Raw genomic sequence first — 23601 nt, 5'->3', positions numbered from 1 at the left:
TCCTGCTGCATCGAGGTATAAGATGTGCATTGCTACAGGGAGACATAAAGCACATATAATCATCCTTGTAGTGACAAACCACATGTAATGAAGTGCCCACCACCCAATATATTTGTGAATGAATCTGTGAGTTTAACAGTTTCTGAGTCTCCTCGTGTGGCTCTCGTTCTTCTCTTGACCCAGCTGCTTAACCGAGGACACCCTTGTTGTTTCTCGCCCGGAAGTGACGAAATCAAAGTACTGATGGCGGCTCACAGTTTGCTCCCGGATATGTAATGAAACGAATTTGATGGCGTTTTGTTGGACTTTTGGTAACTTGGCCGTTTGTCTGAAGTCCTGAGATTATAATCGAACCTGTCGAGCACAAGAGTCGTCAATCCGTGTAGGGGTTATTTGTTTTAAAGCTGGTTAGACCCACAGCTAGTTGCCTTACCATTGAAATACAAGTCCAGTTAGCCTGTATTCGCAGAGGTTGGTTTGTGTGCGTGGCTACTACACACTTAAAGACGTTTGACATTTAAACAGTGTTGTGTCACTGGCTGGTCCAAGTGTAGCATATTGTCAGGTTTCTGTAGTTTGGCTAGCCTCTCTTGCGGTACTTTAAAAGCAAAAGAAGCGGCGGGAAGTTGTTAGCCCCGTCTGATTAGCTGTAGCCGTGGTCCTGAAGTCATTGCTCTCTAGTGGATAGTGTGAGTCTCTTCTATGCTTCACCGTCGAGCTGTTCGCAGACTGTCAGCATGTTGAAGACACGACAGTGTTTACTCGGGATTCGCAGTTTTCTCGGAGTGACGTCTAGAATATGGAGTTTCATTTTATACATCCTCAGGAAGCATCTACGAACGGTGAGCGAGTCAACATATGTCAAGTGAATCACTTAAATGTTTTTCTGTTTTTCATGTATTCCGAGAAGTCATCTGTAAATAATATATATATAATATATATATTATTTTATTTAAATGTTCCTGTCTTTAGATAATCTTTAAAAAAACATAATCTAGCATTGTTTGATATGTTAGAAAATGTGTAAACAAATCATTCGAGTAATATTGTTTTCATGCACAAATTCTTAAGAGTTGTTTGTTTTTAACATTGCTCAGATTTTTGTAATTGATAATATATTTACTGTGCTGTCATTTATGGAAAATGTCATGGTCCTCATTCACTATTCCGCTGGGTCACTGTAGGATTTGTAATAATAACATTACCTTGGTATACGAGTATAGAAATATGTTTTAGATTTGTTGTCTGCTGCTTTTATTGTTGATTTGTGTTTTAGTACTCCTATTTATTGTTTCAGAAAAGTTTGATGAAACTTTGGCACAGTAGGAAGTTTCAGATTGTGCCTGCTTCTGCTGTACCTCTGTTATCCTGGGGAAGTTTGTTTATGGTGCTGTATGTCCTAATTACTTGGGACTATGGACCCCTTCTGTATGTTATTTAGCCTGCCGTGAAGGGAGTCACAGACTTATAACTATTAAAGCACAATACGCTCACTGAGAAAGGTATCAAATATTTCCAAACTAAGTCTTGACAACAAGTTTTTTTTTTTTTTTTTTGGTCAGGAGTTCTACATTTTCAATTAACCACACAATAAAAGCATCTTATACATGTTTTATTTTTCATGTATATGTTTTGTTCAAAACAAGTTTTAATTGCTAATAATTGTTAAGAATAATAAGGGCTATCGTGTAATTTCATAAACGCACCGTTGCTGGAAAACTGTTCTAATAAATTGATGCATCCAAGACTATAATGTTTGGGGCTTCTCTGTAAAAACAGCTCAAAATGACCTTGGTTTGTTTTACGTAACTACCTGAGCATGTGGCATGTGTGTCCTAGTAAATTTGATTTAGGGATTTTACTAGGGATGCACGATAATATCGGCACAATATCGGTATCGGCCGATAAAAGCTTAAAATGACCATTATCGGTATCGGCCGATATGAATATTTCTGCCGATGAGCCAAACCGATATTGTCCAAGTGAAATAATTGACCTGTTTTTCAGATGTGAATGTCTGTCTACATTTGTAAAATAATAAATTTATGGTAGAATCAGTACAGAAGAGATACATGGATTTCTCTTCAGTAAAATTAAAGTTTAAATATATCAGTATATATTTGTATATATATCGATATCGGTATCGGCATCGGACAAAATTATTTTGAAAATATCGGCATATCGAATATCGGCCAAAATCCAATATCGTGCATCCCTAGATTTTACTGCTTCTACCTTTTATGGGTTTTTTTTTCACCAACATCCATTAAGTATTTTTTTATATATCAGTTTTATTCTAATCACACAAAACGGTTTGTATTTTATACATAAAATCACATTGCATAAGTAGATATGAAAAGATTTTTCTACTTGCCTTACACTTCTGTAACTTCTTTTGGCAGCTGTTTTGAATGTGTATTAATAGTCCAGTAGTGGCAGTATAGTGCCATTCTAGGTGTCTAGATAAATAGATGTCTGCTATACGATGCCCTCTTCTGAGGTTTTTGCGCCAGCGTGATGAAAGGGTGAAAGAGATGGAAATATTAGGAAGAGAAATTGATAATGAAAAGAACCAGAACTCTGCAGGGCCTCTTTATGATTGGTTTGAATATCGTGCATTTTGGGAGCGAGATAAAGATCACATGACTGTTCCATGTGCATCACTGACTCTGTCTCTGTCTGCTGTCCTGTCTTCCACAGATAATCCAGTACCAAACAGTGCGTTATGACACATTACCTCTCTCCCCTATTTCCAGAAACAGACTCCGTAAGTTCCCTCACCCGGTTCTTCTCCCTCTGTATGTGCAGTTCTGTCCGCTAGGAGAGCTTCTAACCACACAACTGGATGCAATGTTGCAATTTATTGACGACTCATTTGTGACCCAGAATCATGTTTTGTATCTAAATCAGTCAGCAAACATTTGTTTTTAAGAAGTGATTACCTTACACTTTGGGTAGAGTTGATTCCTCTGTGAAGAATTCTGTAAAATACTAACTTTTTTATAATCAATATTTAGAAATTATAATAAAAGCATGAGATCATATTGGCATAGGATTGGGAGAGGTTGGTGGACATGAGATGTTAAAACTTAATGTTGAATCACCACTTTTCACTGTGTGTGTGTGACGCATATTGACCATTTGCTGCTTAGATGCGGTGAAGAAGAAGATACTGGTGTTGGATCTGGATGAGACTTTAATTCACTCTCACCATGATGGCGTCCTTAGACCTACAGTGAGGCCTGGTACACCGCCAGACTTTATCCTCAAGGTACATGAATATACTGCTTTTTACTGAAAAAAAGCCCCTGACACTAGCTAGCTCTGTCATTTTTCTATTCTATCTGTTTTCTTTTTGTTTATTATATAATAAAAAAAAAAAGACTTGTTATGTTTGCTGCGTTAGGCTAACTGAAACAGTCATAGCACTTGCATATTGTTGCTCTTTTGTTGATTTTGATTGATTTTATTGTAAGTTGCTTTGGATTAAAGCATCTGCTAAACGACTAAATGTAAATGTACCATCTATTGAAAACTCTCTATTGATTTTTTGTTTATTTAGAAATTAATATGTTTATATTCAGCACGCATGCATTAAATTGACAGTAAAACGACTATGATGTAGATTTACAAATGTTAGAAAAGATTTTAAAAAATTTCAATAAATGCAATTTTTTGAACTTTCTATTCATATCAAAGATTCCTGGAAAGATGTATCATGGTTTCAGCAAAAATATTAAGCAGCACTACTGTTTTCAGCATTGATAATAATAAGAAACTGACTTGAGCACCAAATCATCATGATTTCTGAAGGATCATTTGACACTGAAGACTTGAGTAATGGCTCCTAAAAAATAGCTTTTCCATGGGAATAAATTACATTTTAAAATGTATAAAAACAGGTATTTTAAATTATAATAATATTTCTGAATATTATTGTTTTTCTGATTTAAAAAATGCAGAATTTATTAAATTTTGATTATGGATGACACCTTCTCTCTCTTTCTCAGGTGGTAATAGACAAACACCCAGTCAGGTTTTTTGTCCATAAAAGGCCACACGTTGACTTCTTTCTAGAAGTGGTGAGTAAAATTTGTCATTTGAGCAAACACATTAGTCTTTTTTTTTATTAGTAAATGTTGCTAAAGGTGAAGTTGGTTTGTGCTCTAATTTTTCTTTTGACAAAATTAATTCACCAATATTCTAATGAGTATAATGTGTACAGTGTGTCCTCTTGTTGTAATATATATCAGGTTAGTCAGTGGTATGAGCTGGTAGTATTTACAGCTAGTATGGAGATCTATGGATCGGCTGTAGCAGATAAACTGGATAACAACAGGGATATTCTCAAAAGAAGATATTACAGACAGGTAAAAACCCACTGCCTCCACATTTGCTCCTGATAAGGTATTTTAGGATTACTCTATGCACAGACTTTTTGTTGACTGATCCTGTCTATGAAGTAGTTTTTCATGTCTGTTTGTTCACTTACTGAACCTGTTCATCTGTGTATCTCTTTCCTGTTCTTTTTTTAGCACTGTACTTTGGATTTAGGGAGCTACATTAAAGATCTGTCTGTAGTACACAGTGATCTCTCCAGTATAGTCATTCTGGACAACTCGCCTGGAGCTTATCGAAGTCACCCAGGTTTGAGATCTATATCTTTACATCTATGGCGAGCACATTCAAGATGATTTGTGACCATTGACCACAAAACCAGTCTTAAGTCTTTGTGGTATATTTTTAGCAATAGCCAAAAATACATTGTATGGCTTCTTTTATGCTAAGATCGTTAGGATATGAAGTAAAGATCATGAAGATATTTTATAAATGTCCTACAGTAAATGTATCAAAACTTTTTTTATTATTATTAGTAATATGCAGTGTTAAGAATTCATTTGGACAGTTCGCAATTTTCTCAGTATTTTTAATTTTTTTTTGCACCCTCAGATTTCAGATTTTCAAATAGTTTTATCTCTGCCAAATATTGTCCCATCCTAATAAACCATGAATCAATGGAAAGCTTGTTTATTCAGCTTTCTTGTGATGTATAAATCTCAGTTTTGAAAAATTGACACTTACGACTGGTTTTGTGCTCCAGGGTCACATTTAGTATCAGTCCACTCAGATTTTCAAAATGTAATGTTAATTCTATGTTTAGGGAGACAAACATTCATCTTGAGCATCCATAAAAAAAATATAAAAAAAATTTAGCAGTTGCTAAAATAATTTTGTGTAATAAATTGTTTTATGAATGTAATTTGAATTTTGTTTTCACCCCCAGACAATGCAATACCTATAAAGTCGTGGTTCAGTGACCCAAGTGACACAGCACTTCTTAACCTGCTCCCAATGTTGGATGCATTGAGGTATTAACATTTCTTTAAGTCATGGTCATAGTAACCTCTTAATCATGACTAGGACTACACAGAATTTATGCCCAATAAATTATGCACAGTTTGAACATCTGTCATCATATCTGTCTGAATCTATACTAGGGGTAAGTAATACACCAGTAGACACGATTAACCGTTAGATATTTGTCAACTGGTAGAGATTTTGGACTATCATCTCTATCATCCCGGTTTCATGCTTACATGGCATTGTTGTGCCATGCGTTCATTTAAAGTTATAATTTGTACGCATTTTTAAGCATTACGGTTAAAAAAAAAAAAAAAGTGATTTTAAGCTGTTGAATCAGCAGCGCAAGAGAACTAATTTCGCTATATGCATGTGAAGAATTATTTTTGAATGTGAAGAGTTATTTTTGCCCCGTTATAGGTCTTGAATGGTTAAATACTAGGGGTGGAACGATACATGTATCTTGATACGATGAATGAGTACATACAACGAACACAGGCAATTCACCCCAATCCAGAATGTGGCGACCACAGCAATTCAACGCTGTTTGATAACCAGCTGCCAGCAGAAGAACAGCAAATGCCGTGTGTTGCACACTTGAAAACAAATCCCACTAGACAGTGACCATGTGCTGATTTTGAATGCGTCTATGAACTTTTATGCCAGCACAATCACTTCAACTGTTTCCTTATAACACCAGAATCAGCTTTAAACACTTATTGTCTTATTAATAATGCATCATTGTATAAAGGTCTGCTTTTTTATTAATGAAAACAAATAGGATGTAGCTTTCTGCCATTTGAGTTTCCTTTCTGTGTACAAATTAAGTGCCACAAAAATGAACTGAAACTCACTTCCCCTAGTTTATCTGTAAACTAAATCAAATATATTTCAAGAATTTATTCTTTGTATGTATATATGTACTGCAGATTATATATGTGTAAAATAATTTAATATTTAGTATTTTTACATCTAGGTGGAAAAAACTAATTTTTACTACTGTCTTTTCAAATGGAATGAAAAGAAACCGAACATAGTAGATTATTTTTTCTTTTTTCTGTTGTACCGAAATCGTACTGAACCGTGAGCCCTGAACCGAGGTACGTACCGAACCGTGACATCTATGTACTATTCCACCCCTATTAAATACACACAATTGTATGTCAAAATGCCTGTCTTTGCAAGTATCCTCATAAACACAGTAATTTAGGTCTTAAGTGAAAGCAAACAGCTAAGAAAGAAAACGTGTAACAGTATGTTGGATCCGGGAAGCTCTTAAAGTGACAGCAGTCTAATATTCCTGCTGTCTGTCATTCATGTTAATCAGACAACAAAAGAGAAAATCTCTCACTGCTCTTGACTAAATCATCTTTGTAAATTTAATTAAAAGAAATATATATTTTTTATTGGATCAATGTATGAAATCATGAAGCAAAAATAACCATATTGTGTGAGATATTGCTACGGTGAAATAAAATCACTCATATTGTGATACAAGATTTTGGTCATATTGCCCACCCCTAATGTATTCATAGTCCAAAGAAGTCAAATATTCTAATAATAATACAAAAATGCATTCTGTCTAACAGTGCACACAGATTGATAAACTTGATTCCAAAAAAAATCCTTTGAATATCACAGGTTAGTTTCTAATTAAAATTGTTTGGGAGTTTTTGAGCATGACTGCTAAATCACCCACAAATTGTTCTGTTCTGATTGAACTTTTGTCACGTCTCATGTTGCCGTTTCAGTAATTTGCCCTGTTTTTTCACTCCCTTTCTAGGTTTACCTCAGACGTTCGCTCCGTCCTCAGTCGAAACCTCCACCAGCATCGTCTTTGGTGATCATATCTGGCAGGGCCAATCTCTCTTCTGGTCGCTGTCTGTTTTTTACATGGCTCTGCCCGCTAAGTGTTAGCCTCTCCTGCACTGGAACTGTCAGCCTCTTGTCATCGTAAGCTCCCATTAGTCATATGGACTCCTCTGAGGAAATGCTAAGAAATGCTGGGAGGACAGAAAGGAGAGACACATGATGAAGCGGCGATTACAATAAACTCAAGGCAAACGGAGAGGCCAGCATTTTTTTATTTTATTTTATTTTTTTCCTTAAAAAATGGAAACTCTGCCTTACAGTTGTTGCATTCAACATGTGCATGATGGAGTGTTTCTGAGTGAATGGGGGTGAAAGCTTCTGATTTCAATTTTACCTTTTATTTTTTTTTAGGAAAATTAATCGGTGAATCACTTCATAAGCACTTACCCCCCCCCCCCCTCCTCAACATCTGTGTTTGTCTTTTTAGTTTCGTATGACCTTAGCACAAATGGTCACATGGTCTTATCTACTCATTCTCTCTCTAGGATTCTGTCCTTCCTCTCTCCTTTGTTTTTTCTGTCTGCCATCTCAGGTATCTGGTCCTCTTCTCTGTTAAGAGCGAGAGCTGTTAATACCGTTGTACTAATAGTATACTGTGGTAGAGAAAAATGTACGAGAAGCAGGAGAGAAAACTACAGTTCAAAATTACAGCTTATGGTATTAATTTTCTGTGTTTTTTTTAAATGGCTCATATGTGAAACCTCTGGTTAAATCAGAGAGGTTTTCACGGATGCTCTTTGATATGGATACATCAGCTACTGAAAGAGACCCTGAGCAACAAGGACTCTTCTATAACAGAAAAATAAAATGGAGCCTTTTGTCAACAACTGAAATTATTGTCTCTTCCAATTTTTTTCGGGTGGGGGGGTATTTAACATTTAGATTGGCTGAACTTTGTAAAGTATTTAGACTCTTAACCAATTTCTCATTTTACTGAATTACAGATCCTGGATTCTGTTTTGTTCTTGTGATATTTAGATTTCAAAGCAATAAATTTAAAGCTTACATTCAGATCTGTCTCCATCCATTCAACAACTGATAGATAAAACAAAGTTTGTCCCTATTTATTTATTTTTTTTTTCGATAATCCGTTTAACCTGGGTGTACGTCATAATACACAATGCTTCCATTGCATGAAAAAATTTATGTAAGAATATGTATTTTGGATGAAGAGATTGTTCCAGCATTTAAATATTGTAAACCTAAGCAGTGAGAGGAGGTCTGTACCATTTTCATCAAAATTGAGAATGACTTTAGCACATTCTTCTATTTATATTTGTTCCAGGGTTTTTTTTTCCTAGAGATGATGCACTACAATTTTTTTTATAGTGCCCAGATTGACTTGCATTGGGCTTTGACAGTAGAACATATATTTAAAATAACTTAGGCCTAATATTGTTCGCTAACTGAAACTTCTGTATTATTTTTTTCTTTGTTTTGCTCTGTTACTTCTAATAAATCAAAATAATGAGAAAGAACCAAATTGCCTATCACAGCTATGCTGATGATACCCAGATTTACCTAGCCTTATCTCCAAATGACTACAGCCCCATTGACTCCCTCTGCCAATGCATTGATGAAATTAATAGTTGGATGTGCCAGAACTTTCTTCAGTTAAACAAGGAAAAAACTGAAGTCATTGCATTTGGAAACAAAGATGAAGTGTTCAAGGTGAATGCATACCTTGACTCTAGGGGTCAAACAACTAAAAATCAAGTCAGGAATCTTGGTGTGATTCTGGAGACAGACCTTAGTTTCAATACTCATGTCAAAAGCAGTACCTAAATCAGCATACTATCATTTAAGAAACATTGCAAGAATTAGATGTTTTGTTTCCAGTCCAGACTTGGAGAAACTTGTTCATGCCTTTATCACCAGCAGGGTGGACTATTGTAATGGGATCCTCACCGGCCTTCCCGAAAAGACCATTAGACAGCTGCAGCTCATCCAGAACGCTGCTGCCAGGATTCTGTCTAGAACCAGAAAATCTGAGCATATCACACCAGTCCTCAGGTCCTTACAATGGCTTCCAGTTACATTTACGATTGATTTTAAAGTACTTTTACTCTTATATAAGTCACTAAATGACCTAGGACCGAAATATATTGCAGATATGTTCACTGAATATAAGCCTAACAGAGCACTCAGATCACTAGGATCAAGTCAGTTAGAAATACCAAGGGTTCACACAAAACAAGGGGAGTCTGCCTTTAGTTTTTATGTCGCCCGCAGATGGAATCAGCTTCCAGAAGAGATCAGATGTGCAAAAACACTAGTCACATTTAAATCTAGACTTAAAACGCATCTTTTTAGCTGTGCATTTATTGAATGAGCACTGTCAAATGTCCGAACTGATTGCACTATATTTTCAATGTTTTATTTTATTTTATTTTTATGTAAAATCATTTTCTAACTGTCTTTAAATATCTTAATCATTTTAAAAGTTTTAAAATTGCTTGTTTTATTTTTGTTATTTTTCTTCATGATTATTTTACTTTCTTTTATGTAAAGCACTTTGAATTACCATTGTGTGCGAAATGTGCTATATAAATAAACTTGCCTTGCCTTGCCTAATAAAAATCAAACCGGTACCATACACACTGTACATACATACATATATACAATTCATAAAGCACAAGCAGAACATATTTCTATGTACAACATTTATAAAAAAAAATCTTATACATTTTAATTCAGTGGAGCATTTAATGTAATTATGCAAGAATGGCTTTATGGATGGTTTTCACAAAATCATTCATTCTGCGTTTGTTTCATGAATAAGCCCCAGTGTTTAAAGTGTGGGCAATGTTGGATTTGTGCCACACTTTGAATGTGGTCAAAACCTCTGAGCACAAAATCTGACCCATCACCGCAGGGTTAATATGATGCTTTAAGCAGTTCATCTTCATCTTTACATGTCTTAGAGTGGCTTCTTTTGTGCCACCCTACAATTAGTGTTTTATAGAGATCTTGATGGAAAACTGATACATCATTGCTCCACTTACATGGTCAAAGGAATTGTTGGCTTCACTGTGGCTTTGTGGCTTGTTTTCCAAATCATTTTGAAGGATGACTTTTTCTAGGGACTGCCTGGGCGACTTATTTAAGCATTTATTGAACTAAATTTGACTGTTGGGTTTAAATACCTATGTAAGGTATCCATATGTGACCTAAAGTTTTATTTAAGTCATCTTTGTTTACTTTGCCTCATGGCTTGGGTTTGACATTCTGAACTACCATATTCCCTTATGAGAGGGAGCAGACTGTTAGCAAAATATCAGATGTGTTTTGATTGAACTTGAAACCTTTCTGTGATTTCTAATGACTAATTTGTCAAACTTAGCCGGCTTTTTATTTGATTTAGTATGGCTTATAATTGTACAGTTTCAGGCAATGCCACGCAGGCCTCCTGGCTACTGCAGACGTCATTACGCAATTGACGTAATGTGACGTGCGCCGCCTCCCTTGTTCCTTGTTATTGGATATCCCTCCGCCCTCGGACGCAGTTATAAAAAAAACAAGCTAGTTTGTAAACACCATCGACGGTAGATTTTCCTGGAGATTTTTAATATCTCCTAGCCTTTGACAATGAAGTTTATGTACAAAGAAGAACATCCATTTGAAAAGCGACGATCCGAAGGGGAGAAAATCAGAAAGAAGTACCCGGATAGAGTGCCTGTGAGTCAGACAAATGAGTTGTTTTTGTCAGGGCCCCGCTTGTACACATAACATAAACCGAGGCTTTACACAGTGACTTAGCTAATTTATTAAGGGAAACCGTGTAATAATAATCATTCGTCTAAAACACACGAAACAGTGCATATATATGGTTAATCAATGAATTGTCATCGTCGTTTTAAACTGTCCTTCAAATATATTAAAGGACTGGCGTGGCGTTAGCCTCAGTTAGCTTACGTCTCAATACAAAATTGTGGCATCGTTAACATTACAAGTAATAAAATAACTAATATATTTTTTATAAGATTATGTGATGTAAGTTTACATTCGATGGATATCAAGGTATTAAATATAGAGAGAGAGATCGTCTCTGCGAGTCATTTATACGAACCTTCTTATTTTGACAGAGTCGAGGACAAAATGACTAAAATATGAAATTGTCTTGCATACAGCACTATGTGGCCTCTCAGACTAGGTACAGTCTCAGTTGCATTATGTGTCGTACTCAAATATCAGCAGCCAAATTTGTTAGAAAGGGAATGTTTCCCTAAGCTGGGGAATTCCTATAACAGCACTGTTATTATACTACTAAAAGATGCTGTTGTTATCGCATTACTGTTGTAGGGGAATTTACAGTTAAGACCCAAGGACCAGATATGTCGCAATGAAGACCAGGAGTCAGAGATGAGTTCAATTAATAATAATAATTTTACTTGGAGAAAATAGTTTGCAATTTCATCAGCAGAAGTCAGCTTCAACACTCTCGAAGGAGTTCGCAGGCCGCCCCCAGTACAATACAAAATCAACCACAGTTATACCCTGACAGAGGATACTAATTGCGTCAATACATGAGTCAACAAAATTCTGATTGGTTCCAAAACCTAGATAAAACTCTCCAAAGACGTAGATCTGATACGCTGGACACTGGCAGTTGATTGTTTGTCCTGGGACTGTCTGAGCTTCTCCCTGTACAGACAGATACTAACACACATACACAGAGAACTTATCTAAAATTCAAGGCTTTCTAGCACTGGCAAGTGTCTTATCATTACGATTGGATACACACACATAATATGTGGACATTAATCTTGAGGAAAATAAATACAGCAGACATAAGGTTACACATTTCACTCTTGCTATAACTTGATTAATAGTCAAACAAGAAATCATGTAATAATATAATTAATATCAGTATGAAGGATATGGCAACTCGGCATCCACTCCTTCACTGTCATTGTTTATTACTACAAACAGTGATTTGTTTTCCGCAGGTGATCGTTGAGAAAGCTCCCAAAGCCAGAATAGGAGATCTGGACAAGAAGAAATATCTCGTCCCATCTGACCTCACAGGTTTGATTCCTTAAGTAATACAGAACAAATTACATTATATTTAATAGTATTAAAGATATGAAGGATATGTATTGACATATATATTTTTTTATTTATTTTTCTTATTTCTGAAGTGGGGCAGTTCTACTTCCTCATTCGGAAAAGGATCCACTTAAGGGCCGAAGATGCCCTCTTCTTCTTTGTAAACAACGTCATTCCCCCAACATCTGCCACTATGGGGCTGCTTTACCAGGTACATCATTTGAATGTATCTGAATATAATTATTTTAGTTTGTTTTAAAGGTGGTCATATGATGTTGCTAAAAGTAACATTATTTGGTGTATTTGGTGTAATGTAATGTGTTTATGCGGTTTAAGGTTAAAAAAAAACCCATATATTTTCCACATACTCTACATTATTGTTGCTCCTCTATGCTCCACCTTTCTGAAATGCATGATTTTTACAAAGCTCATCATTCTGAAAAGCGAGGTTTAGGCTGATTGGCCGAATACCTCAAGCGTGTGACGGTAATGTTATGCCCCTCACCATACTATGATGCCGTGTTCCAGCGTGACAGACCAAACTCTAAAACCCATTACAAAGGAGGCATTTGTTGCATTCAGTGGGTACATAATTATGGATTATCATGAGAGGGCAGTCACACTTGACTTTGAATGTGCCAAAAAAATTTGGACACTGCTGCAAATATGGGTGGGAGAAGGATATAACATCAGGTTATAAACCAAATATCCCCTCAGTTATCACAACATGGATTCATATGTACTTGTACTCGTTGAAATGGTCTTATTATATTGTACGCTCTCTCTCTCTCTCTCTCTCTCTCTCTCTCTCTCTCTCTCTCTCATATATATATATATATATATATATATATATATATATATATATATATATATACACACTCAGCAATAAAAAAATTATAAAACGTGTCAGCATTAAAATGTACCTTCTGTTCCTGTTTGCATTGACACTTTTTATTAGATTTTTATAATATTTTAAAGATGTATTATATAAAATGACCGCCTTTTTACGCATTCTGTTGCATATCGCGGCACGTAAACATAAGCAGATCTGCATTTGTGATTGGAAAAATGACAAACAACAAGCACTACTCTACACGTTTGAATCATCAGTGGCAAATTCTTTAAATATGAAAATGTACTTACAGACTTACAGTGCTTAGAAGCACCACACTGTCCTTGCAAAGTTGGAATTGTCCCACTTCATAGAAACAGCCTTTGTGCACTAACAGCATTGTACTCTCCCAGCTTCAGGAAACAGTTCTCCATAAAATGTGCTGCAAACATTTGAATATTTGGGTTGAACTGTTCTGGAACAATGTTGTAAGTCCAACTTAACCACTGATTTCTAGTTGTCTCTTCTTTTGGAAGACCAAACAAAGTAGTTTCGCTTTCACAACGAAACACACAGCATCTCCACAACATGGCGGTGGAAGCAGCAACAATATAAATAAATAAAGCAAGAATCAAAGTTACGTCTTCTTTCTTTGCGTGATCATTTGGGCGGTGTTATGCAAATCTTCCCACACAGTGACATCGACATAATGTTCGTGTTTAAACAAGGCGACTTGGGGGGCGTGGGCGAGTCTTAACATTGATAAAGAATATCTCTCTGGGTTTGAGACTGTAGTCTTCGCATCTTTAGGGATCTTATATGCACAAACAGCTTGTAACACTCCAAAGAGAAAGGAAAACCTGAAATTGCATCACGACCCCTTTAACTGAACCTTTTGCACCTGTTTGTTTATATCAGTAGATTTTATAAAATATAATTTGTGAATAATGAAAAAGAAGCATTTCTAAACTATTTGTCCCTGTTTTTGTGTTGTAGGAGCACCATGAAGAAGACTTTTTCCTTTACATTGCCTACAGTGATGAAAGCGTCTATGGGGACGTTTTGAGAGATGTGTAACCAATTTACTTGCCCCACACTACCCTTCCTTAAAATAAAATGATCAATACATTAGGCCACACAAAATGTACATTTTGAATGCAATTTCATATCCTCCAAGTCTGTTTATGAAATATTGTTTGTACTCCGTGTTGCCTGCATATTGTTCCTTCCTACTTAAGAGTTCCTCCTTCAGTCTTGCTTTTAGGCAGACCGGATACAACCTACGTCCTGGTCTGTTTCAGTAAATTAGTGGTACTGATATGCATAAAAGCTTTTTTAGTGTTCTACACTTCTCCTTTCACTTTTTCTCACTTTCCCCCAGCACCGACACACATCCTGCAGCCACCTTGCTAATCTGATGATCTTTGTTTGGTTCGAGTTTGCTTTTTAGCCACCATATTTCCACTGAACAAAATAGCTGATAATACTGGACTATAATACCATGTAATGTTTGAAAGTGTACCATTGCCAATAATTCTTATTTGAAATGAAATGGGTTGGGGCTGCTGTTCATTTGAATAAGCTGGTTAAAAGGTAAAAAAAATGTTGTTTTTTCAGTTGATAAGCTGTAGGAGTTTGCTTTTTTATGTTTCAGTTTTCTTATAATCATTATTATGAGGTTAACATTCATGACTTGACTGGCCTTTCTTTTTCTTTGGGGGGGGGGGGGGGCGTTGTTTATATTATGGATTGGTGTGTTTCGTTCCTTTTCCCCTTAAAGCTTTAATTGTCATGGTCACCCATCTTAAGCGTCCCATAGCTATAAACCTGATGTAAAAAGCTGCCCGTGTCAGTCTTTAATGGGTTTTGAGTTATGCTTTTCTCACAGATCTGAGAACAGACAGACATATATAGACAGACAGACAGATAGATAGAAGTTATCATAATTAAGCATATGATTTAAAAGTAATGTACAGTTTATGCCTAGTTGACTTGTGCAGGTACATACAGAAACTTAAAAATAAAATCAAAAGAGAAATAAACAAAACAATCAAATGAATGTTACAATCAAAAATTAACACATTTAACAGCTTTGTTATTTTTCAAACTGTGTTTTATTTTATATGTTGCTGAACTTTTGCATTCAAATTAAAAAAATAAATATTTCCAACATATTTACATTTATGTATACTAGATTTAGCTAATAGCCATTTATTTAGACTAAAGCAAAATATAAATTTTGATATAAAAAAAAACTATATAAATATATTATTTATAAGACTTGTCTTAAGTGGAGAAAAAAAAGCAAAAATATTATGATGGGCGTTTCGTTCCTGCTCCTTGACACGTGACATGTCGTCATCAATACACGCCCCCAGAGGAAGTGCGCCAAACTGGGCTTCCTGTCCATTTTTAGTTTGGTTAATTACTGATACATTTGTTTATTTTTCTTTAAGGAAAGCCTACAGACAAGCTCAGCATACTTTTAAACTCAGAAACGGACAAAAGTGCGTTACATGAAGATTCCACGAATGTCACTGCAAGAGTTTTATATTTAGTTCGCTAATTTTGCAAGCTAGCTGACTAGGCTGTCACTTGAGCCGTTAGCCTGCTGGCCCAATGGTTAGGTGATAATGCAACTTACTGCAAATAGAAAAGACTGAAATAGCTTTCGTCTGTATAATTTTGAAAGTTTTTGAAAAATAATTTTCTTGGAAACATTTACTGAATCGACTGTAAAAACGTTCAGGTTAATGCAAGCGTAGCCAGCTAGCTTGTGAGGCCGTTAAAGAGCTAACCCCGTTTCGCTAGTTTGCTCATTTATTGCCTTGTATTGCTTCTCAGATTACCACTTATCTTTCTTCTTATTTATATTTTGCTCTAACTCGTAGTCTTTGGTTTTTAGAATTGATATGGTAAGTTGGTTTATAAACCGTTAGTAAGGCTCGTCAACTTTTTGACAGCTTAAGTTTGTGTTTGTGATGTGTTTTCCTGAACCCGTCAGATATCTAAATCGTGCTGTACTGCAATACTTAGAATGTACTTGGTTCTGTTACATTTTTAACGTTGACATTTAACATGGTTAAATAATTTCCAGACTATCAGTTCTTGAATTGTTTCTCACTCTGACTATTTTAGTTGTGGTAAAGCCACTAAAATCTGAATGAGTCAGTTTAGTGGACTCATTAGAGTCTAGAAATGCAGATATTAATGTTGTAAAAATTTTCTAACATCTCAACAGCTGGCACCGCCAATCCCTACCATCATGCCGGCTCTTCTGGAGAGGCCTAAACTGTCTAATGCCATGGCACGTGCCTTGCACAAGCACATTATGAGAGAGAGAGAGCGGAAGAGGCAAGGTGAGCCCACAATTCTGCTCTATATTATTTCTACTAAAATAATTCCCATGTTGAATTAGGGTGTTGTTGATCATGTGTACTGTGTGATCCCTTATCACTTGTTTATCTCAGAGGAAGAAGAGGTTGACAAAATGATGGAGCAGAAACTAAAAGAAGAGGAAGAGAGGAAGAGGAAGAAAGAGATGGAGGAGAGAATGTCTTTAGAGGAAACAAAAGAACAGGTCCGTCTTTATGATTGCTGCATACTAATACTTGGATTATTTACAAATGGTGTTGTAGTTATGTTGTTGTTAAGGACTCATGAACAACCCTTTATTTCTTATTAGATAATGAAGATGGGAGTGAAGCTGCAGGGTCTTCAGGAGGAGAAGCATCAGCTTTTTCTGCAGCTGAAGAAAGTCCTACATGAGGAAGAGAAAAGACGACGCAAAGAACAGAGGTATGCAAAAGAGAGCTGGCAAATTCAGATGTCAAATGAAAAAGTTAGGTCTCCACGTGATAAATAGTTTATCAAGCCCCAGAAAACAGATCCTATCCGTTTTGTATGGGATCTAACAACTAGTCAGCGTAGTTGTCTGGTATCCAAACCAAGTGTTTTGTCTGGTAACGTTACTCAAAACTGTTTTAACAGTCAAGAAGTTGACTGAGAAAGCCGGAGAAGAGCCGAAGAAGCAAACATGATGATAAAAGAATTGTTTTTAATAAAATGTCTTCTGACTGGCACTTATCAAACAGGAATGAGTTCTGTTATTTTAAATTTTAATAATATTTCACAATATTACAGTTTTACTGTTTTTGTGTATGCCTTGTTGAGCATAAGACTTGGTTGTGTATACGGTATGTGAATGAATATATATATATATATATATATATATATATATATATATATATATATATATATATATATATATATATATATATATATATAATACACATATATGACAGGCCATAGTGGTCAGAGATTTTGAAAATGACATTTGTTAATCAGTTTATTATAACTAGAATTCTTTTATATGTTTACAGTGACATGACAACTCTGACTTCGGCAACATACCAGCCTAATATGGCCATGCACTCTGGGCAGCACCTTCTCAGCATGCAAGGTGACCACTGTTTGGCCTCTTCAGTGATCAGTCAAAGTATAAAGCTGTAGCTGTCAGAATTGACTAGAATTGCCCTTCAGTAATGACTTCATTTTTCTCCACTGCTTATTTTCACTCAGGGGGTCAGGTTAGTCATGGGCGTCCAGGTGCTCTTCTTGGGGAACGGAGCAAACAGCTCTTCCAGTCTCAAGTCATTCCTGTAAGTGTGATATTTTAGTGTAAATCAATCCATTTGTAATAATAATGAGGGACACCTGGTTCAGCTAGCATTCACAAACTGCATTTGTTTTCCGGTGTGTGTGTGCTTGAGTTCATTAAAACATTATTGGATGCTTGCCACTGTCTCAGACGCGTCATTTCCAGTCTCAGCCGGGGTTCAGTGCAGGTGGAACAGAGCACGGCCAGTATTCTGGAGGCCAGCCGAGTCACAGCCCGTATGGAGTCACTCAGCCGCAGCATACATCACCTTTTGCCTCCAGCCAGCCAGTGCCAGCCAACTATGCCAGTGGTTCACAACTTAGAGGTGCCTTGTTCATATTTTCATTCAGTCCATATATTTAGATGTGGATATGTGTTACTTTTAAGATGTTATAATTTTCTGTTCCCAGGTGCATCAGCATTCCAGGCCATGACGTACCTGCCCCATCAGCAGCAGGGCTATGCGGTCCACAGTCATTTCACCTCTCAGCCTGGTGTGTATAATGTGCCTACATTCATCTTGCTACACTGTAGCATACTTTTAGAATTAAATCGTATATCTAAATACGTGTGGCGATAAGTGGTTACTAATTTTGCAGTGCATAAATAGTTTTTCAAATCATCCAATCGAAGGTGCAGTTTTAGTTAGGATTACTAATTTGAAAGTTATGTGTCAGTTTAGTTTTAATGTTTAAAAAGAAGTATCTTGTGCTCACCAAGACTGCACTTATTTGATCAAAAAATATTTTTTTAAAACTGTAATATTGTAAAATACTTTTTAAAATTCTCTTAAAACTGAGGATTTGTTGATGAATAAGAAGTCAACAGAATCAGCATTTATTTGTAATAGAAAACTTTTTTAACATTATACATATTTTACTGTCACTTTAAATGAATAAAACAGGGCCTGTCCCACATAGGTGTTAAAAGTTCTTTCCATTGTCCTTTTGGCAGACACCTTTGCAATCCTTCTGTATTTCTTCTTTTATTCCAGGTTACATCCCCAGTGCTGGAATTCCCCTGCAGAAACAGTTGGAACATGCTAACCAGCAGTCCGGTTTCACAGACTCGGTAAGTAGGGCCGGTCAGGATGTAAACTCTGATAAAAAGGAACAAAGGAAGGTCAGCTGCTTTGAACAGCTGAGTGCAGAGGTTTACTGGATGCCTGTGTCCGTGCAAACATTACTCATATTTGGGTTTTCAGAGTCCATTGAGGCCCATGCATCCGCAGGCTCTGCATGTGAGCGCTGCAGGTTTACTGCCTACTCCCTCTATTGCTGTCCAGATCCCTCCTGGCAAGGTCAGAGCCAAGCCAATTCATGAAATCTATATTATCATAGTCTTTCACTTGATTAAGATAAAGGGAATTCATATATTTTTAGCCTAAAATAGTAGGATTTCTTTGCTATTGACATGTTTTGAGCATAAATGTCTTGTGGTTTTTCTTTGGACAGTCTGGCTTACCATATGCACATCCACCAAGGCCAGCTTCCCCAGGCGCATTCACGCATGGAACGCCCTCACAACAAGCACATGCAGTGAGTTCTGTCTGAACCAAATATACTTCTTTAATTATAGCATGCATGTACATTTATACACTACCATTCAAAGGTTTGTTCAGTGAAATGTATATATATGTATATATGTATATATATTTCTCTCAAATATTGTTCACCAATTTGTCTAAATTTGTGTTAGTGAGCACTTCTCCTTTGCCGAGTTAATCCATCCACCTCACAGGAGTGGTATATCAAGATGCTGATTAGGCAGCATTATTATTGCACAGGTGTGCCTTAGGCTGGCCACAGTAAAAAGCCTCTCTAAAATGTGCTGTTTTACAGTATTGGGGGGTCCGTGGGGGTCCGAAAACCAGTCAGTATCTGGTGTGACCACCAATGCAAGTCTGTGTAATGTTGGTCCACTCCTCTTCAATGGCTGTGCTATTGGCAGGAACTGAAATACGCTGTCGTAAATGCCAATCCAGAGCATCCCAAACATGCTCAATGGGTGACATGTCCGGTGAGTATGCTGGCCATGCAAGAACTGGGATGTCTTCAGCTTCAAGGAATTGTGGGGTCATGCATTATCATGCTGCAACATGAATTGATGGTCATGGATGAATGGCACAACAATGGGCCTCAGGATCTCGTCATGGTATCTCTGTGCATTCATAATGCCATCAATAAAATCCTCCCATGTTCGTTGTCCATAACATAAGCCTGCCCATACCATAACCATACCATAACCATGGGCCACTCGATCCACAACATTAACATTAGCAAACCACTCACCCACTCGACGCTATACTTGCTGTCTGCCATTTGCCCTGTACGGTGAAAACCGGGATTCAACTGTGAAAAGAACACCTCTCCAAAATGCCAGACGCCATCTAATGTGGCCATTTGCCCACTAAAGTCAGTTAAGACGAGAAAGACGAGAAATGAACATTCAATTCACAGGCAACAGCTCTGGTGGACATTCCTGCAGTCAGCATGCCAATTGCATGCTCCCTCAAAACTTGCAACATCTGTGGCATTGTGCTGTATGATAAAACTGCACATTTTAGAGTGGCATTTTATTGTGGCCATATTAAATAAATGCTGCTTTTTTCAATTTTATATTAATAAAAGAATCCTTAAAAATATAAATTATATATCACAGTTTCCACAAAAACACTAAGCAACACAACTATTTGGCTGCTAAAACTCATCTTTGCCAACACAAAAATAAATAAATTTCAAAATACATTGCATTCCATTCCACAATATTACTGTATTTTTTAGCAAATAAATTCAGCTTTGGTGAGCATAAGAGCCTTCTTTCAGAAACATTTAAAAAAAAAAATCATAACACCCCAAACTTTTGAATAGGTGTGTGTGTGTGTGTGTGTGTGTGTGTGTGTGTGTGTGTGTGTGTGTGTGTGTGTGTGTATATATATATATATATATATATATATATAAATACATACACACACACACATATCTCTCTTAATTGATGAACATCAGATTTCATATTTCCAAGAAAAAATCAATAGTGAATATAAGTTATCAAAAATATACCAAATTGTTGAGGAACAATAATTTAATGTCTGTATAAAATCTGTTTAAGGAAAGTGACATTATTTGTTTTTCTCTCCTTTTGTTGTACAGGCTACATTTCAAAGCTCTTCTCAGCCATCTCCTCGCCACACCTACCTTTCGCACAGCCAAGCAGGGCAGAGGTTTTACCACCATGGCAAATAGCTTTTAATTTCAGTATAATGCAGATAGATGTTGAAAAATAAGATTCACCACTTATACTTTGAAGGATTTTTGATTAAAGCTAAATACCACACAATGCTTTGCTATTGATTGGGTTAATGTCACATGCAAGTCATTTTCTGTTATTCTTCAGCTGGTAGACATCCCTTTGCAACAGGATTTGCCATTTATTTCAATATTACAGCCTGAGAGTTTATTTTATGCATTTGAAGACGTGGACAACAGGTGTGCCAACATTAGTAAAATTATAATACTATCACTAAATGACACAACTAGAGTTAAATTGGGACCGCCTAGATCTTGCATTAACACTGATGAATGCACCTTTTCTCCAATTCAGATTTCATATGATTTTAAATTGTAAATGTAATGTTTTTAGCCAACCTACTGAATTTAACAAAATTGCAATGAAAAACTAATTTTATGAATAATCTGTTTAAAAGAGCTTGTTAAAACGGTAATAAATAGTTGTGTAGAAAAAAACTTTTTATTTAGATTTTTCTTTTGTCTGTGTGAATTATTTTTAGTGGCACTCAATTATGTGGTTGGGTGGAAGTGTTTTTTGATATTGGCTTATGTAAATACCTTGATGATGAAATTTATTCAGCACTCGACATGTCTTTTTCAATTCAATTAGATCTTTTGTTTCGCTGTTGGCTGTTCCTCTTAAATACTGTGGAAATCCCCAGCATTATTGACCACATAGCTCTTCACCTCATCTTGAAAGGATGCCACTCTATTTAGTCTGTCCTACCCAAAATTTCCCTTGAGTTAAATACATCAGGAATTAACTATTTAAGCTGAAGGTTTACTTCTTTTTCTGTCTCTCTCTCTTTTTATTTTAGATAACTCATAAGGGACACAACTTTACAGCTTTCCCTCTAGCTTATAAGCATCTCAAATTCTGAAGCCATTATAAGTAAATCACTTGTTCAGTAATGTTAAATAAATGAAAAATCTCTATTCACTTACCCTCATGTTTTCAAAAACCTTTGACTTTCTTTGGTGGAACACAAATGGAATATGTTTTTGTGTTTCATTGAAGAAGAAAAATGTTGGGAATGATATGAGTGAGAGCAAATAATGACCGAATGGTTATTTCTGGATGAGCTGTAATTTTATAAAACCTGACAAGGGTACTGTTAGTAAAATGCCATGGAAGTGTGTGGTTAGCCATCAGAAACTTCCAGAAGGTCCTCTCAAAAACCGCTAAAACTTGACAGGAAGTTATGGAGGAAGTTGTGTAGGTTGGAACTTGTCTGCCTCCTTTTCCGTACCACTCCTTTTACAGTACTTGCATTTACTGAAGGGTCTAATAGACACCTTTTTGTGGTTGCATCTCAAAGATGAGATTAAGTTTAGTTTGACAAATAATATGTATAAAACAATACGCGCTCTAAATGTGGTCCAGTCTTGAGTGTTTGTGCTTATGTGCAAGTATGAATGAAGTGAATGTCTGCTATAAAAAATTTGCCAGTATATGCATGTAGAAAAGAGCGGGAATTAGAGATTCTGTGTGTCTGTGTGTGTGAAAGACAGCGAACACAAATTTAGCTGTTGATTCACCTCCGGCCCGCCCACTTACTGTTGGCCTGAGCTGGGTTTTTTTTTTTTTTTGAAACTGCTCTCCGTCTCAAACCGTCAGAGAGCGAGCCAAAGTGAGAATTATGTGACTGAGTGATTCATGTTGAAGATGACATAAACCAAGCTTCTTGAAGATATAAAAGGCTACAAAACACCTCAATTCACTCCTTTGGGCTAACTTTGAGTGTGTGCTCAGAGAATAACAATGAACCCATTCGTCTGTGACTTAAGAGAGCTCAATGAATGCGATAATACAAGATTTCTTTGAAACAGTTATGCAGTCACCATTTCTCTTTCAGTCTCCCCCGAAAAAACCAAACCTCAGATTGCAACACGTTAACCTATAGTCAACTCGAGGACAAGAAAAAAAATCAAAGTGAAACTCCCTGCTGCCTCTTCAGCTGTTGTATCAGACTCGAACGAAAGCCAGTTGTTTGTTGTTCTGTGTGTTAAATGAAGTGTGTACAGTGTGATGCTGGCAAAATTAGTGACGTGAGAGGCAACATGTGACTAAACAGGCGGGAAGATTCAGCTCATCGGAAGAGAATGAGAGAGCTGCAAAATGTGACAGAACAAACAAGACAGTACAAGTAAAGCACATTTGGTCGCTATCATCGTTTTTGAATGGAAATGAAAATGCAGAATGTATGGGACATTGAAATGGTTGGGAGGTTTTGTATGCAGGCCAGCCACTGGAGAGAAAGCAGGGCGGAAGTTGACAATGCAGTTTGAGCCAGTATTAGAGAGAGAGAAGAAGGGAGAGAGAGAGAGAGAGAGAGAGAGAGAAAGAAAGCCTCTCATGACTCATGAAGATGGGCTCCTTTAGAAAAAAACAAGAAAAATACATTTGCAGATAGAAAAAGAAACAGAATTCTTGGTGTATCAGTTTTTTTTTGTTTTGTTTTTTTTACGAGATGTGTCAAAATGAAAGTGCAGTGACAACAAATGAATGGGTCTGACTCTTCGTCTCTTTGGCAGGAAAG

At 36.4% G+C, this 23601-nt stretch overlaps 3 protein-coding genes across 4 annotated transcripts; all 3 read left to right on the top strand.

The window, feature by feature from the left end:
- Positions 1-53: 53 nt before the first annotated feature.
- On the top strand, positions 54-8066 carry LOC113048779 (CTD nuclear envelope phosphatase 1A-like). The gene is made up of 8 exons (XM_026210625.1): positions 54-842; positions 2701-2767; positions 3153-3271; positions 4011-4082; positions 4254-4370; positions 4536-4647; positions 5285-5369; positions 7145-8066. Exons 1-8 carry the CDS (start codon positions 738-740, stop codon positions 7203-7205), a joined length of 738 nt encoding a protein of 245 aa, XP_026066410.1. The 5' UTR covers positions 54-737; the 3' UTR covers positions 7206-8066.
- Positions 8067-10690: 2624 nt separating this feature from the next.
- gabarapa (GABA(A) receptor-associated protein a) lies at positions 10691-14956 on the top strand. The gene is made up of 4 exons (XM_026210624.1): positions 10691-10911; positions 12183-12261; positions 12375-12493; positions 14111-14956. The coding sequence occupies exons 1-4, from the start codon at positions 10822-10824 to the stop codon at positions 14189-14191; spliced, it is 369 nt and encodes a 122-aa protein (XP_026066409.1). The 5' UTR covers positions 10691-10821; the 3' UTR covers positions 14192-14956.
- A 469-nt stretch (positions 14957-15425) lies between these two features.
- LOC113048776 (G protein pathway suppressor 2-like) lies at positions 15426-21528 on the top strand. Of its 2 annotated transcripts, XM_026210617.1 has the most exons (13): positions 15426-15621; positions 16006-16029; positions 16356-16473; positions 16585-16694; positions 16800-16912; positions 17497-17576; positions 17696-17775; positions 17925-18099; positions 18185-18268; positions 18769-18845; positions 18979-19074; positions 19229-19312; positions 20924-21528. In XM_026210617.1, exons 2-13 carry the CDS (start codon positions 16027-16029, stop codon positions 21014-21016), a joined length of 1113 nt encoding a protein of 370 aa, XP_026066402.1. In that variant the 5' UTR covers positions 15426-15621; positions 16006-16026; the 3' UTR covers positions 21017-21528. The 2 variants fall into 2 exon arrangements, with proteins under 2 accessions (XP_026066402.1, XP_026066403.1); XM_026210618.1 differs by lacking the exon at positions 16006-16029 and having other exon boundaries at positions 15428-15621.
- Positions 21529-23601: the final 2073 nt, after the last annotated feature.

The sequence above is a fragment of the Carassius auratus genome, chromosome 30, assembly GCF_003368295.1.
Source record: "Carassius auratus strain Wakin chromosome 30, ASM336829v1, whole genome shotgun sequence".
NCBI classification, from domain to species: Eukaryota; Metazoa; Chordata; class Actinopteri; order Cypriniformes; family Cyprinidae; genus Carassius; species Carassius auratus.
This window is presented reverse-complemented; position numbering and strand designations above follow the sequence as displayed.